This window comes from Mirounga angustirostris, unplaced genomic scaffold (assembly GCF_029215605.1).
Source record: "Mirounga angustirostris isolate CCGP_5_RB_7025 unplaced genomic scaffold, mMirAng1.0.hap1 SCAF_17, whole genome shotgun sequence".
NCBI classification, from domain to species: Eukaryota; Metazoa; Chordata; class Mammalia; order Carnivora; family Phocidae; genus Mirounga; species Mirounga angustirostris.
Genome location: NW_026991725.1, coordinates 33412420 through 33430004, shown reverse-complemented (window position 1 = coordinate 33430004; position 17585 = coordinate 33412420). Strand labels below are relative to the sequence as shown.

The window sequence follows — 17585 nt, the reverse complement described above, 5'->3', positions numbered from 1 at the left end:
AGCAAGGCGGCTCGGCCAGGAAAGGAAAGGGAAGACGAGGAGGGGGGCCTGGGGCCCCGGGAACAGGGGAAGGCAGCGCGTGGCCTGACGTAGCAGGCTGGCTACGGGGAGAAAGAAGCAGGGCTCTGGGTACTGTTTGTCCTACTCCGTTGCGAAAACATTGACTGCCTTCTCCCTTTCATCTGCTCTCAAGACCGGCCCCTTACAGCAGGATATGCAGGCATCCCACTGAAGAGGAACCTGGATGAGGAGGAGCAGGTGGTCCAGAGGGACCCCCAGCCTCCCTCCTGTGACCTGAGCACCCTTGCCTCGCCCCTTCCACCACAGGGCTCTCTACCCCAAGCTGGGAGGAGGAGGAGGGCTGTGGAGGAGCCGGAGGGGAAGCTGGTTTGGAGAATGAGGAAGGGGAAGTGTTTACCCCCAGGCAAAGTTCACCTTCAGGCTTTCCTGAGAAAAGAAGAGAATGGCATCCGGCCCCCTCCCCACTGAGAATTCAGTGCTGTGCCCCACCCCCCTACACATTAAGCTGCACGTGTTCATGCCTCGCCCCCCAAAAGAGTGGTCTGTCTTTTTTTAAATTTATTAATATTATAATGTTATTTGCTACAAATAGGTTAGCTCTGTTGGATCAGAGGAAACACACACACGATTTAGCTGTGAAAATTTCCATTTTCTGGTCCTATGTAAAAGCAACATCTAGAGCAGCAGAGAGAGGAGGAAAAGTTATATTTTCAAAAATAGTTAAGCCAGACTGTTTCCTGGAGATATTTCATTCATTTTTCATCCTCAGATGCTACTGGCTATTTCTGGTAGGGTCAGACATTAATACTGACCAGTTTAGCTTTCCTGACTGTTAACCAACTATCCCACAAGGAACCGGACTTGGGCTGAAGACACTGTGATGACCCTTGGCACACACATATTCCAAAACATATGCTCCATGTAAAAAGATCCACATTCACCAGAGCACGAAATGAGAAGACTGCAATCCAGCTTCAGAGCAAAGCTTCCCAAGACGGAGGCTCAGAACACTTGGAAAGGCATCCATATGTTATTTAAGTTGCCCACGGCCTTCTGTGGGGCTAGACATTAACACTGACTGGTTTAGCTTAATGAACACTGACCGGTCTGGGAATGAAGCTGGGAATGAAGACATGGAGAATCATGGGGGTTAGGAGAGGACATACACAGGGCCGGGTGCCTCGTGGGCAGTATCCCAGTTGATTCTCCCAGCCGTCCTGCGAGCGGGGTCTACAGCCCCACCTTACAGGGGAGGAAACTGGGCTGTCCAGGGGAGGGGCCCGGTGGGCACGGATTCTTAAGCTGAGTCAAGATTCTAGCCCCATCAGGGCTTCCAAAGCCCTTAGCTCCCTCCACCTCTCCATTCTGCCTCCTGCAGATTCAGAAAGATTCACATTGTTCCATGGGCCAAAGACATTTTCTTTGATGACCATGGGGTCCAAAGAAGCAACACAGGATTTTCCAGATGGCTGAGCAGTTAGCCGGGTAAAACACAGCGTGAGTAACAACCATCATGCAGGCTGAGTAATGAGCTGGTGGAGGTCAAATGACATGGCCCCCTTGACCAATGGCTGGCCTCGGAAAGCCCTCCGCCCTGCTCCACCTAGGTTTCCTTGTGTGGCCGACAGGGTGGTTGGAATAAAGATTGCTGAGGAATCCCCTATATTGCTGGGGATTCTGTCACCTGCTGTTCTCATTTATCATCCAGGGCTTGGTGGAAATGAGTCTAGTCTTGCCCCTCTCCCTGCCCTCAGCCCTGCTGACGTAAGAGGGGTCTTTAAAACCTGAACAAGAGGCCGGGAAGAGTTGGAGATGGGGGGGATGGGCAAGCGTTGAAGGTGCATACAGTTTTCACTGGGGGGGAGGTGGGGGGAGGGGGGAATGTCTGGGGACTCAGCAGAGGTGATGGCTGCACCACGCAGTGAACGTGCTCAGTGCCACTGAATTGTACACATCAACAGGGTTAATCTCATGTTATAGAATCTCACTTCAAATAAAATGGAATCATGTCACCTTTACTCATAAAACCTTTCCAAGATTCCACATTTCTTTAGAATTAAGGCCAAAATGGTCCGAACGAAAACAGAAGACCCCTGACCCCCAGCCCCGGCTCTCCCTTTGGCCTTGCCTCCCCCTACTTTATCCATTCCCACGAGCTCCAGACAGCCCAGCCCAGGCTGCTCACGGCCCCCTCCCCTGCAAATCCCTGGCTGTGGCCTACTCATTCTTCAAAACTCAAACCACTCGGGAAAGCCTTCCTGTCTCCCTCCCGTGTGGGTGAGATGCCCTTGTGCCTTCCTTTATCTCGGAGTCCTTACCCCGGATTATACCCTCAGTGGAGGCTCCCAGCACTGTCCAATAGAACCGCCTGCCGTGACGGAAATGTTTTCTATTCGCGCTGTCCAATATGGCAGCCACCAGCCACATGTGGCTTCTGGGCCCTTGAAGTGTGGCCCGTGTGCCTGGCGTACGAGACAGGGTAGCTCTTGACAGGTGGCGCTCAGATTTTAACCTGCATCAAAAATCAGCTGGAAGGAGACAGTAAAACACAGATTGCCAGGATCCCTCAGAAACTGACTCAGCAGGTTCGGAGTGAGGTCCTGGAATTCACACTTCTAACAAGTTCTCAGGTGGTGCCACCGCTGCGGGTCTGGGACCATAGCCTGATGACTACTGGTCTCGATCTGAAAGTTGCAGATTCATACGGTTTCCACGTGGATATGCCGGCTTGGTGGCTCCAGGGGCCGACCCCTGGACCAGCCACCTCAGTGTTGCCTAGGAGCGTGTTAGAAATGCAACATGTCCCTGGCCATCCCAGATTTACTGAGTCCAAACGGCAGGATCCCCAGGGGACTGTCTGCACATTAAAATCTGGGAAACACTGCTCCAGACCGTCACTCCTTAAAGCCAGGGGCATTATTTATCTTTGCATCCCCAGCACAGAGCCCAATGCAGGGCTCGATCCCCCCACCCTGAGATCACGACCTGAGCTGAAACCAAGAGATGGACACTTAACGGACTGCACCATCCAGCCGCCCCTCATAATTGTGTTTCTCACAGGGCAAAGTACTTCCCTCAAAGACCAGAGCCCCACTCCCCATCGCTACACCTAATTCACTATTTCAGAACTGTCTCAGAAAGGGGAGAGAGACAAGATAAGGCCTAGATAGGAGATCAGAGGTCATCTTAGGGAACAGAGAGCTATCTACAGAGGAGCCTCTTACTGACGCAGGCTTATCCGCCCCATCCAAGGTCTCCATAGCCTTCTGGAATTTTACCCTGGAGAGTCCTGACTCCAGGCTCTTTCCAATTGAGCACTGAAGCCAGGAGCCTGGGGCTGAGGGTATTCCAGGTATTCCAGGTACGGAGAGGAGCAATTATAATCAGCTAACGCAAAAAAAACGCTCCCAGCTCCCATCTATCTCTCTAGCCTATTGTTGCAAGGACAAGGCACATTTATACCCTCCTCTAGTCCTGGCACCTTTTTCTGCCCGTTTCTCCGGAGAGTGTTTCTGAATGGGACCGGTCAAAGAGGTCAATACGTATGAACAGAAACAACAGATGAAGATGAAGATGAAGACGGCTGGTCACGGGGCAGGTTAGGGGGAGGTGGCACCCAGTTCTCCTGACCCCCAACTCGGAATCTCCAGGCACAAGACCTGGCCACAGACGCTCTCACCTGTGAAGTTCTCGAGGCATCTGACTGGACCGACACCGGGTTATAGATGACAAATAAAAATGAATGATCAGCACTTCCTTCTCACCACCGGCCATGAGATGCACGAACGTTCTAGTTTCTAGGTAACTACAAATACTCTGCCAGACTTACAGGAAAAGCAGTTTGTGTCCTCTGACCTGGAGACTGTGGAAGCCATAGCTCAGGAGCTGGGAAAATCTGGCCCGGGGAGGGGAGGATCCCCCCAAGCCCACCTCTGAACCCCTTGGACACAAGCACCTTCCAAAAGATTTAATCTTTTAGGACACAAATAAGACCAGTTTGTTGTGAGAAAAAAAATCACAGGTAAACCTTCCTTCCCCTACCCAAAGGTAATCACTGCGAATCTTTCGTTAACTTTTGATACCTCTCTTAAGACTTCGTCTGAGAATTGGTATGCTTATTTTCATATAATAAAATCAAACTTTATATATTGCTTTGTAACCTACTTTCCTCACTGAAAAGTATTTAAGGTAAATGCTTCCAGGTCAGAAATATGCATCATTTCAGCAGTTCCTTAGAATTTCCTTAAATGTGCGTATCACCATTTCCGTAAACACTCCTCTCTTGCTGGACACTTGGATAATGCCCAACTGTTTTTGTTTTTGTTTTTTTAAGATTTTATTTATTTATTTGAGAGAGAGAGAATAAGAGAGAGCACATGAGAGGGGTTAGGGTCAGAGGGAGAAGCAGACTCCCCGTCAAGCAGGGAGCCCGATGCGGGACTTGATCCCGGGACTCCAGGATCATGACCTGAGCTGAAGGCAGTTGCTCAACCAACTGAGCCACCCAGGCGCCCCCCCAACTGTTTTTTTTTAAAACCGATGCGATGACCATACTTTCATATGTATCATTGTTTACTTGCCTTATCAGGAAGAACTGAGGCATCAACAGGTATATTTTCCAAGCCGTTGGTCCTTATTGCCAAATTGTCCCCAGCCCAGTAGCTGTCTTAGAAAGTGAGGTCCTGGGGTGCCTGAGTGGCTCAGTCATTAAGCGTCTGCCTTCAGCTCAGGTCATGATCCCAGGGTCCTGGCATCAAGTCCTGCATTGGGCTCCCTGCTCAGTGGGAAGCCAGCTTCTCCCTCTCCCACTCCCCCTGCTTGTGTTCCCTCTCTCATTGTATCTCGCTCTGTCAAATAAATAAATAAAATCTTAAAAAAAAAAGAAAGGGTGGTCCTTGGGGGGCAGCTTTCCCAGAGCACATGGGCAATGAGCTGGGGGCTCAGGGAGGTTTAACTGGAAAGGAAAGAATGTCGTGTGGTGGGGAGATCACTGACTTTAACTTGGGGGAGCAAGCCTGGCTCCCTCCTCACAAGCTGTGTGCACTTGGGCAAGTTCTTAGCCTCTCTGAGGCTCTCCTTCTTCAACTGTAAATAGAGGTGTTACTACCTACCTTCCCACATTGTAAGGTTTAGGGATAATGTGTATAAAAACCCTGCGTATTTATGCCCTGGATGTTTCCTGAATGAACGAAATGAATTCATGGTTGGATGGATGGAGAGATGACTGAAAAAAATAAAAAAGGAAAGCAAAGAAAGCAAGGGCAGTGGGATTAAAGTCAAGGTGAAGTGTATTAGTTGGAAGGTCCATGGACTGAGGGCCAGTCCCCTGAGGGAGTCCGGGGGCGGGGGCGGTGGGAGGTGGGAGGAGGGAGGAAAGAAAGGGGTGGCCCAGGCTCAATAGAAACTCTCATCTCTCAGTTTATTTCTTCCCCACGAGCTGGCAGCTGGTGATCAACTTGTCTGTGTTTCGTAATGATGGCCAGAAGGCCTGCATAGGATTTGGTCATCCCAGAGACAGACCCCACAGCCCGACCTGGGCTCAGCAACCCCTACAGGATGTACCAACCCCAGCTGAGTCCCTACCTTGATGAATTTGCCACGATCCAGTGAAGGGACCCACGCTACCTGCCAGCTCACACTTCTGAGCCCACGGGCCATTGTCTCCTGGAAACAAAAAGAAGCAACATGTAGTGATCGATAGGCTCGTGGATGTTTTTGCCGATTCTCCCTCCCTGATCCCATATCCCTGTCTCAGCAGGAGAAGAAACTGTAAAAAAATATGATCCCTGCCCCTGAAGAATGACCTGTTATACGAGGCCTGCCTCTGGAGGGCTCTTAGAGAGGTGGGCTTTCCCTGCTCCAAGCTAGCCCCAGGGTGAGGTTCTTATCTTAGATACTATTACCTTCTCATCTAGTTTTACAACCGTCCTTAGCCCTGCAGCTCTTTCTTGAGCACCTAGGATGCACCCCGGGCCTCCCTGACATTACCTCATGATTGTCCAACACGCTATGCAGTGGATGCTATTGTGAGCTCAGTCTTGCACAGGAGGAAACAGGCTCTGAGAAGGTAAAGAGCCTTTTCCAATAGCAATGGACAGATTCAAGCCCGGGTCTCTGCCTCCCCCGAGAGCAGTGCTTTCATCCCGGGTCCAGATGGGCACCCGGGACCCACAATGCCTCAGTAGGCCCTTTAAACAGCTCACTAGCTCTGCCCACTCAGCCAAAAGGTGACCGGTGACAACTGGAGTCTTTGGGACCAGGAAGATGGTGAGGAGGAAACCTGAGAAGCACCCGAGGACTATACAGGTTTGCAGTGTCAAAGTCACTGCCCAGATGGCCCTAAATCAATACAGAGGAGGCCAGCAGGGTACCTGCTCTCTGTGCAAACTTTTCCAGCGGCTCAGCCTTGGAGGCCCCAGTGGGCAGGTGCTCAGCACTCAGGCCAACAAACACTAGCAGGACGCCAAGTTCAAAGCAAGCCCCCTACCCCGTGAAAGAGGATCGCTTAGCCGGATTCTGCTCTTCAGAAGGGGTGTGAGCAGGGTTATCCATCAGATCTCAGTGAGGTGGCTGGATTTGACTACTTCACCTGTAAACCAGAGGAATGTGTTTTCTTTTGCTGTGCGGTCGACTTTGTCCTTGATCTGGCCCACCAGGCTGTCCATCTCCCGGAGACCTGCGCCATATGGCCTTTGGCCCCGTGGGTCTGCTGAGAGCTGCATTCTGGATAAGGGCACGTGCATGTGGGCCAGGCCCACGTACAGCAGGAAGGGCCTTCCACTGGCGCTGAAACGGGAGAGCCAAGAGGTAATTCTCCAGAAGGCTCTGCTGGTTTGTCCAGGCTCTCCGTGTCTCTCCTTTGCCTCACAGAAAAGCCGCAGAATGCCTTCTGCCCCGGGGAACTCAGGAAGCACACATGGGTCTACAGCCCTACAAGGGCATGTGGAGGTCATCTGGTTAGCCAGTTAAAAACCGGGAGTCACTGCAATAGTTTAAAACTGTCTCTGCTCTTTCGCAGCATCCAGGCCATCACATCCATTCCCAGCCTCAGCCCTTTCCAGAAGATGGATGGATGACTCGCGTTGATCACAGGCCATTCCAAGGACGCACGTGACCACCGGGAATATCTAGATCAAGGCCTTGTTAGAGGCCCAGGCTGCTGGCTGCCCCTGTTCTAACCCTGCTGATTCCCCTCTGGGGTGTGGAGAGAGCCCGGGTGGTCTCTGCTTCCTGTTTGTCTCCCCTCCCCCACCCCTAGGCAAGGAACAGGATCCAGCCAGCTGCGGAACTCCAGCCTTGACCCTCCGACCCTCCAGCCTTGACCCTATGACCCTCCGACCCTCGGGAAGCAGCAGAGACCTTCATGGAGCCCCCTCCCACAGGCCACACCTTTGGGGGAAGGTGTCTTTGGGGGGACCAATTAAGTTGGTATAGAGAGGTGATAGAAGCGTGGGTCTTTTTTACACCAGCTCCCCCAGAGATAAGATTTTCAAGTTGGCCCTCGATTATTTAGCTTACCCCAATTTATATCACCCTGCATCAAGTCCTCTGAGTGCTCCCCGGCTCTGCCTCAAACTGCGTCCTGCGGAGCCCCCTGCGTCCCGACTCCCGGGATCCCCTGATCGGGACTGTGCCTGTACTCAGCTCTCGTCGTCGACAGGCATAAAACTCAGGACAGAAGTCCCACGACAGGGGCCTCGCCTCCATCTTAACCAACGGTTTCTCTGCGACATTTCTAGGGTTGCGTTGCCCAATGCAGCGGCCACGACTCACGTGTGGCTGTTTAGGTTTCAAGGAATGAAAATTAAATAAAATTAAGAATTCAGTGTCTCACCGGCTAATTCACAGATGAGCCTTGAAGACGCTAGGCTAAGTGAAAAAAGCCAGGCGCCAAGGGACAAGCACTATAGGATTCCACCGAGAGAAGGTCCCGAGAGTGGTCAACTTCGTGGAGACAGGAAGTAGAACACTGGGTACTGAGACTGGAGGGAAGGGCAAACTGGCATCCAACGAGTACAGTTTCAGTTTAGGATGATGAAAAAAAGTTGTGCGGACGGATAGCAGTGATGGTTGTATAACAACAGGAATGTACTTCATGCCGCTGAAATGTACACTTAAGAAGGTAAATTTTATGTCATGTATATTTATCACTATATATACATATATAAGAATTCTATATATTATATGATCTATATCATCTATTTAATTCAGTGTTTCAGTTGCCCAAGGTGACTACTTCAGATGCTCAGTAGCCACAGATGGCCGGCGGCTACCATCTTGGACAGCACAGATAGAGAACATTCTCATCCTTGTGGAGAGTAAAATTGGATAGTGCTGACTTGGTGTCTGTTGCCTGCTCTCCCGGGGACAACAATGTACAGTCGTATAAGCTGTGTCCTGCACCAGGACATCCTGCTGACAGAACGACTAGATGCCTAATTCCAGCCCACAGTCCACTGGCCAACCTAGGCACCCCGGCAGAGCTGAGCCGCCACCCAGAGGGGGCGCCTGTTTCCACCAGGCAGATACCACCCCGCAGTGGCATGCGGGCTGGAGCCGACTCCAAATCCAGGAATTTTGCAAGCCAGTTGTTACACATGGCCATCATTAAAAATTAAACGATATCAACTTACAATGAAATAAATCATGCGAAAAGCAGAAGTCCTAAATTCTTATGATTTAGCGCATCCTGATTACTCCACTACATTTTACTATTAGGCATGCATGCTCTTGAGATTATCTATTGTATCTGTGTGGTGCAAATGCCATCTGACCGTGTCCTCTAGCGCATCTAACAACTCCACATTCAGTGACATCGTGTTGGTAGCCTGAAATTAGCCAACGTGAGACTATTCACACCACAGAAATGGGCAAATGTTCCAAATCAGGGCTTTTTTTCCCCCCAGAGTGCTGGTTGTTACTTATTTACCAGGTTGGGGGGCGGGAGAGGTCCCACTGCCCACACTTTGTCCCATCCCCATCATTATGCTCTAAACTCCCACCCGTTATCAAAGTCCCGTCAGCACCCCAGGCCAGAGGCTGAGAGGCATGTGCAAGGCTGAGCAAAAGCAGCACAGCACAGACAGAAAGCACAGGCTCTGGAGACCTGCATCCAAATCCCTGGGATTTTTATTTCATGGCTGTGCGACCCTGGGCAATTAACTTCACCTCGGTCGTCTCTACAACGGGGACGATTATACCTCCCCGATAAAGCTGTGATTATTAACAGTCTACAGGGAGCACTTAATAAATGGCAGCCTTTTCATGGACAGTTCTGAATAATACATGATGCGTGGTGCTCAGGGATGTACCTCTTTACCTGCATCCTGATGCCATGCCGGAATTCAGAAAGATAGCATTGTGCGAAAACCACACACACTGGTTCCCTGGGCGCAACTATCCCCCAAGCCAGCCCTTCAGTATGCTCCTGTGCTGTACATAAAAGTAGTAATACAATAATGAAGAGCAGAGGAAGTCTGCTTTCTAGAAAAGAAAATGCTGATTATAAGACAGTACGATTCCATTTTTGTTAAATATATATACACATATATATATATATATGTTTATGCACCAGCACAGAATGAGGCTAGAAGAACTTGCTCAAATCTACCAAAAGGGGTTGTCTCTGGGGTGTGGTATTCAGGGTGATTTTTTAGATTTCTAAAGGGGATACATATGAATTGTGTGGCAAAATAAGTGGAGTAGTGAGCAGAGAAGGAAAAAAAAAAAAAGTTAGATGTCAGAGAGGACATTCCAGGAGAGAGAGGATGGGGCAGGGCATGGTGGTGTACTGAAGATTAAAACCCAGGACAGCCAAATCTGGACAAAATCATCTGATCTGAGATAGAAAGACCTCTCATGAAAGGTCCCCAGTGTGCGTCTGGCCAGAGAGCCAGACCTGCAGGTGGAACCAGGAGGGGTAGGCATCTGCCTGGTTGGCTTCCGGCTCGGACAAGGGGTCTCTCTGGAATGGACTTGCCTACACATTTCTCCATCTTTCTCTGGGCTTCCGTGTTACAGACACCGTTCTCAAACCCGGACATGAACCCAGTTCCCCGTTTAGAAGCACACGGGGGGCTCCACTGCAGCCAAACCAAGCAGCCCAGCACTCGAGGCCCCAACCTGGGTCCCTTCCAGTGTTACCCTCCTTCCTGCTCAGACTCTTTCTCTATATGCCAGCTTCCCAAACACCTCACCTTCTGCCTTCCTATGCCTTGGTCATGCTATTCCTCTCCTGGCAGTAACTTCCTGGTATCTTGCCTAAAAACACTTACTCAATTCTTAAGATCCAGCTCAAAAGCCACCACCGACACGCCTCCTTCGCTCCCAGGTCTCCCACAGATGGTCTCCTGCTCCCTGCCCCTGTCTCCCCTTCCCTCACCATCCTCGTCGGCACTGATAATACAAATCTGTCTCCCTACTAGCCTGCGAGCCACTCAAAAGCAAGGACAGCTCTCACACACGTCTGTATACTTAGCACATCACCGGGACATCTATAGGGCAAGATAAAGTCACTCACTCATTATTCCCTCCTTCAGGGAATATTTATTAAGCTCTAACTAGGCCCCAGGCACCAGGGATAGAGCCATGAACATGATCGATAGGATTTCCACCTTCTTGGAGCTTCACATCGAATTGGAAACAGGAGAGGAAAGTGCTACTAAAAAATGAATCAGATATTTATTTACAAATTAGTAGGAGTGATGGAGAAGAACTACACACGGGGTGCTGTGGGATGGTGTAATGGAGGAACCAAGCCGGGCTTGGGGTGAGGCAAGAGATCCCTAAGACGGTGAGGTCTACAGGATGGTGGGGGGGGGGCGGGGGGCTACAGGTGGGCTGTGCTGGTGGCCACTGGGGGCAGGTGGAACAGCGCTGGGGAGAAGCTGCAGGAGAGGAAGAGCCCAGGTCCCACTGCCCAGCTGTTTCTTAGCTCCTTCTCTGCCTCACTCTGTATTCATCAGAGCATTGGCACAGAAGAGAGGGGAAAGCGGGGGGGGGGGGGGGGGAGTGGGCACAAGCTTATAGCTGAACCCGGAGCCCTGATGCAGGTGGCAGGCTGGTGGGTACAGGTGGGCGCTGGGGGCATGGAGGGCGAGGGGCAGACCAGCAGGGGGAGGGCAATGCGGGGGCGGGATCGAGGAGTCAAGTACGGGAGGGAATCAAGACCTTGATGCGGGTCCTCAGCTCCAGCCCAGACCGGCAGGGGGGGCTTGTCTGTCACCTGTGTATCTCTGGGACCTAGTTCTGAATGATGAATGCTCTGCCACATTGACCACGCACTCTGATTTCAGACATCCTAAGCTATTGCTCAAGCCTGGGCCCAGCACATTCATTCTTGTCAGGCCCCATATTCCCTCTTCAGGCTCAGTGTGCTGTCCCAGACCCTGGGGGGCAAGAGGGCTGGCAGCTCCATGACCCAGGGGCCCATGACATCTACTCTCTCCTTTTTTTGTCAGCTAAGAGCTTGGCCTGCTGTTTAAAACACCCAGATCAGGGCGCCTGGGTGGCTCAGTAGTTAAGCGTCTGCCTTCAGCTCAGGTCATGGTCCCAGGGTCCTGGGATCGAGCCCCGCATCGGGCTCCCTGCTCTGCGGGGAGCCTGCTTCTCCCTCTCCCACTCCCCCTGCTTGTGTTCCCCCTCTCGCTGTGTCTCTCTCTGTCAAATAAATAAATAAAATCTTTGAAAAAAACAAAACAAAACACCCAGATCAAGGGTTAGCTTTGGGCATGCTGCCAGGTCAAAGGTCTAAATACAACCAAAGATCTAAGTAGAAACTTTCAAAGAAGTCTAGGGACGGCTTCTTGCCAAGGAGAAGCAGGAAACCCCACTCTTGGGACTCCTGATAGTTTTGACACACAGGCCCAGGTGTGGGGAGGGCCTGGTCCTGGGGGCAAGGGTCACAGAGGAGGAGTGCAGATCTAGGGGCCCTTTCTTGCTGATGCCCCAAAAAACACGGATGAATTGGCAAGTCAAATCCTAAAGAAATCAGCGTGCCTAAGGATTCTTTTCTGTAAGGTTAAAAGGCAATGGGATTCATGTGACTTTTCACTTAATAACTAATTATAAATTAGCAAACTCTTCACCTTTTTCATACAGTAAGGAGGCTGTTCATGGATTTGTGTGTCTTGGAAGTGATTAGTTAACTGGTGGGTGACCAGCCATGTGCCCACGTGAGAGCATGAAGCAGTCCCTCGTCCCCAGTGGGCTGCCACTCCTCCTCTGAGGCTCTGTGCTGTCCCAAGCACTGAGGACTGAGCTCTCCCCACCAGTCACGAAGCAACCACCTGTCACGGGGTATAGGGACCTGAATCATCTCGAAGCTCCAAGGAGCACAGACGTGTTCAACTCTCCAAATGGGAGAAGGGGCTTGCCTGTTTCATATCAGCCACCTGACAAAAAAGCCAGTGTTTCTCAGAAAGCCCTGAAAAACTTTTAAGCTGGGACCCCTGAAGCCCCAGCAGGCTGCTCTCCAGATTTAGGCCGTAAGTAGGTTTTATTATCGAGAATAAACTGCTACCTCTGCTCTGCCTGTTGCCCTCTCTCTAGAAACATCTGTGGCTGAGCAAGGGGCTGGGGGGATTCTTTTACATTCAAGGACCGATATGCTCAGTGAGCCACAGGTGGAGTCCATTTTTAATTCTGCACAAGCAGACAGGCATGCGACACGTTTTTTCTCGCCCTCTTAGGCTAAGGCTGCAGGGAATACCAAAGAACCTGCTGGAAGATGTCCCACCACCCTGGAGGAGTCTGCAGTCATAGGAGAAAGAGGAGCTGAGCACACCCAGGTTCGTTAGAGGCCAGAGCAAAGGCAGCTGTGAAGGGTCAGGGCGAGGCCCAGGTGGGCGAGGCGGGGCGACCGTGGGTAGGCGCAGGCCTGCACCCCACCATCTATGCATGCGCACCCAGGGGTGCGGCCGGGTTCTGCTTTTCGTGTTTTGTTATTTTTTTTAAGTTTTATTTATTTATTTTGACAGAGAGAGAGACAGCGAGAGAGAGGGAACACAAGCAGGGGGAGCAGCAGAGGGAGAGGGAGAAGCAGGCTTCCCACCGAGCAGGGAGCCCGATGTGGGGCTCGATCCCAGGACTCTGAGATCATGACCTGAGCCGAAGGCAGACGCTTAACGACTGAGCCATCCAGGTGCCCCTATGTTTTGTTATTTTTAATGAGTCATTTCTAACATTTAAAGATGAGGAGAGTTCACATATGGACCAGGTATCATGTGTGTCTTGTGAAAGAGAAGGATCTGACAGTCTTGGCTCCCATCCCCTAAAGAAGCCACAGACAGCCGGAGCTAGGTAGCAGCTGCTCCCTTAGAGGGGGCCTGTGTTTCAAGTTCGCCACAGGCCCCACCACTCCCTAACGCCTTACACGCAGCCTGCTTCCCTCTGGAAGCTACCAGGGCCCTGTAGATGCTGGAATTTGTAACCCCCGTGCATTATATTGAATAATGGCCCCCAAAGGTATCTGGGGTCTCATCCCTGGAATCTGCGAGTGTTACCTTTTATGGCGAAAGAGACGTTGCGGATGCAATTGAATTAAGGATCTGGAGATAGGGAGATTACCTCGGATTCACCTGGAAGACCCTAAATATAACCACAAGTGTCCTTAAAAGGGGGAGCAGAAGGAGATTTGGCTACAGTAGACAAGAAGGCAAAGGGACGATAGAAACGGAGATTAGAATGATGGGGCCCTTAGCCAAGGGATACAAGCAGCCACAGAAGACAGAAGAGGCAAGAAACATTCCTCCCCTGGGACCTCCAGAAGGAGACAGCCCTGCTGATACCTTGATTTTTGCCCCATCAGACTCATTTTGGCGTCCAGCCTCCAGATCTGGAGGAGAATAAGCTGCTATTGTTTTAGCCAGTAAGCTGGTGGTGAGTTTGGTACCGCAGCAGGACGAAGCTAAGCCACCCGGCCCACGAGTGAATCAACAAATGCTCCGAGTGCCTGGAACTCAGCAGCAGGCCCTACCATCCGGGAGCTTAGAGGAGAGGACAGAATGACAATGACAATAGAGCATGATCTGAGCCGGGTCAGGGAAAGCTCCTGCGAACTCAGAGAACATACCTGCGGAGCTTCTAACCCAGGCCTGGAGATTCCAGGGGAGACTGTTCTCCAGTTTCATTTACCGGGAACATGCATGCGTCCATCTTTGTTGGGCAGAGGAACTCCAGCATGGCTTGGAGGGGCGCTGAGGCCAGGGGACATGGGGGGTGGGGGCCGGGGGGCAGCCCCAGGGGGCCAAGGGACTCTTACCTTGCATGCTGGATGAACTGGGTCGCTTTCTCGGCATATTTCTGCGCCAGGCTGCTCAGGTTCACGGGCTGCTCCACGATGTTGAGGTTTTCATAGAGAGGAAGGGCCACATCAGTGTAACAGTCCCTCTCAAGGTTCCTGTGTGGAAACCACAGACGGTATCCTTTTCCACGACCTATGTAGCCGCACTGTCTAACAAAATGCTTTTATGCAGCAATGCACATGAATACAAAACACTTAATAACCTGGCCCCAGATGATTTTTCCTGTCTGCCATTTCCTCTAGTGGAAAACCAATAAAACACCTTCTTCCCTTTCCTTCTAACAGACATTTATGCTCCTCGGACAAGCCTGGCCACTCTGCAAAGCTCACAAAGACTTCCATGAGCTACAGACATTATTACTCCCATGTTGCTACGAGAGAAACTGAGGTCCAAACAAACTTACTCAAGCAGAGTCCCATAGCCAACCAATAGCCGCCGTCCCTGGCTTTTTCCGCCGACCTCCCTAAATGATGACTTCTGTCTACGCAGCACAATGCTTGGTGCTTTCCTAGGTCAACCACCTAGACTTCACGTGACCTGACGTCTGACCATAACCCAGGTGGCTGGGGACAGTTCAAACATTTCAAACCATGTTCGGGGAATTTGGATAAGCTTTAGCCACTGGAAAAAGTGGGAGTCAGACCAGTTATATCTCCTGGAAAAAAACAAACTCAGTCCACGGTCTTAGAGCTGGAGATGAACCTGACCCGTGAAGGCCCCCACATGAGTGGCTGAGTAATGACTCTGGCCGTGACCCATGGGTGAGTTACCTAAGTTCTCAGAGCCCCAACTCTCCTTATCTGAAGCATGCCCCTGCCCTCTGATGAGGTCCTGGAAGGACAAAAGAAGACAGTGAGCATTAGCGCTCTGCACGCTGCCCAGCATACGAGCACTCCATCAACACTTAGCCCTCCACCCTGGCCGCCACAGAGCAGAAGCTGAGAACCATGGTGGGTGGGGGCGGGGGGGAATGGGGGGATGGGGGGATGGGAGGTATCTCAGGGCGGGAAACTGTCCTCGTGGGGCAGGGAAGGACTGGAAAGAGAAGAAAATCCCCCATCACACCTAGATGCATACACTCCCCTTCCAAAAGCTTAGGAGACAAGGTCAGACCAGGGTAAATAATCAAGGGCCACAATTTTTGGAAAAGGGAAAAAGGATTATCACTGTACTAGGCATCACAATGCTAACCTCACCGTCCGTGTCAAGTTTTTCAGGTTGTTATGACTTTGGGGCAACTCCACCATCACCTACAATCTCTCCCCTTCCCCCACCCCTACTAAACCGACCCTTTTTTTTTCTCTTTGATTTAGCATGGATTTAAAGGGGCCTGGCTGACATATGGCAGGCCACGATATGGCCAGGCGTGCCCACAGCCGTGGCCCACGGGCTGTAGCTGGTAGGGAGGGCAGCGAGACGAGCTATAGCTTCACTTCTCCCGCTGCCACGTGTATGCGAATCCCCTGCGCAGCCGGTGAAAACGCAGACCCAGACCTGGGGCCTGGGGTAGCGGGGGTCTGAAATTCTGCTTTTCTTTTTTTTTTTTTTAAGATTTTATTTATTTATTTGACAGAGAGAGACACAGTGAGAGAGGGAACACAAGCAGGGGGAGTGGGAGAAGGAGAAGCAGGCTTCCCGCCGAGCAGGGAGCCCAATGTGGGGCTCGATCCCAGGAACCTGGGATCATGACCTGAGCTGAAGGCAGATGCTGAATGACTGAGCCACCCAGGCACCCCGAAATTCTGCTTTTCTAACAAGCACGCAGGTGATAACCACGATACTGGGCCAGCGACCACAGTCTGAGTAGCACGTGGGCTCTGGACTCAGAGGGACCCCGACTGGGATCACCACCGCTACCTCTTACAGCTGCAGGGTGACCTGGGCAAGCGGGTCCCTTCCTGTACCTTTACAGGTTCCTCACTTCTAAAATCAGGATAAATACCTGCCTCACACAATGGTCATGTGGATTGCAAATAAGCACGGAGAGTGCCTAGACTGTAACAATTCTCAATACGTGGCCATTATTATATTGACTATTGTGTTATTAATGAGCCAGCGGAGACTTGCCTTCCCCCGTGGCTCCGACACCTGTAACCTTACAAATAACCACAGTGCTCGGGCTGAGCAACCAGAGCACCTGGTCTGCGTTGCTTTATTGCCTGAATAAAGTTTAGCACCTTTTTCTGATAATAAAGGCACTGCATGCTCACTGCAGAATATTTGGAAAATACAAGGAGAAAGAAAGAAGAAATGAAAACCCCTTAGTCCCGCAACCTGAGGGAATGCACCACCGTTAGCACTTGGGCTTATTTCCTTTGAGTCCCGCTCAGTAGGGCTGTGAAGATGTGGATACAGAGGTAGCTAAGAGCACATTGCTGATGACTTGTTTCCTGCCTTTTTCACATATTAGTATGTCCTGAGCATCTCCCCATTTCAGGGAACAGGATTTTAAAGCACCCTGTGGAGTGACGGCATGGCATTTCGAAGCCGGAATGCTGGCTTCTTTGCCAGGGGAGGAGGGTGACGAAGCTTGTAAGGAGCCCTTTGTGTTTTCTCCCTCTCTCTACCCCGCTTATGTCCAGTGTCTAGGCCAGGCGAGTGGCCCAGCAGCGAAGGCAGCAGGCAGAGGTGGCGCGAGGCCCCACCTGGGTAAGTCCAAGGCAGCACAAGGCTCTTCCCAGGTGAGCTAAACAATAAAATAATTTTGTTGACCTCACCTTTGCTAAAAGTTTTCTTATACTGCATGCAAATAATGCATTCAAATTTGCACTAAACATACTCTTTTTTACGGGCTTAGCTGTCTCCTGTGGCCTTCCTCATTTACTCCTAAAGGACTACACCCTTGGGACCTCACTTTGCTCTGGAGCCCACTGCCAGTTGCTTGGATGGGATTACCTTGCCGGTCTATCGGCCCGTGGACACGCTGGACAAGGAGGGTGGTTGTAGCCCGGGGTATCCGTGCAGCCCATATCATGGCTGTATGGGATTCCAAAGTAGTAATCAAAACCTGGAAGGGAAGCAACCGGTGAGCACCCCCCACTTGGCTTCTCTTCTATGAGCCTGCATTCTTACACCCAGGACAAAAATTTAATTTTCCATGATTTAATACTGCAGTGCTATGGAGTATGTAATTAAAAGAGGATTTGATTAATATCCCTTTGTAGTATGCAAAGAAAACACTTTGCTGGGTTCTGGCTGTAAGACTAGATTTGCAAAACATCTTGGGATTAGAGTTAACCCAGAGTGGGAGGAAATGGAGAG

The 17585-nt window shown here is 51.1% G+C and overlaps 1 protein-coding gene across 1 annotated transcript in view; it reads right to left on the bottom strand.

Moving 5' to 3' along the window:
• The window catches only part of ARSG (arylsulfatase G), a 101654-nt gene that overhangs the window by 21443 nt on the left and 62626 nt on the right, over positions 1-17585 (bottom strand). The window contains exons 5-8 of the mRNA XM_045888580.3: positions 17220-17331; positions 14282-14419; positions 6611-6807; positions 5605-5685 (exon numbers count right to left, since the gene is read on the bottom strand). Of these exons, the coding sequence (XP_045744536.1) occupies positions 5605-5685; positions 6611-6807; positions 14282-14419; positions 17220-17331 (528 nt within the window). The remainder of the gene's footprint in view (positions 1-5604; positions 5686-6610; positions 6808-14281; positions 14420-17219; positions 17332-17585) is intronic.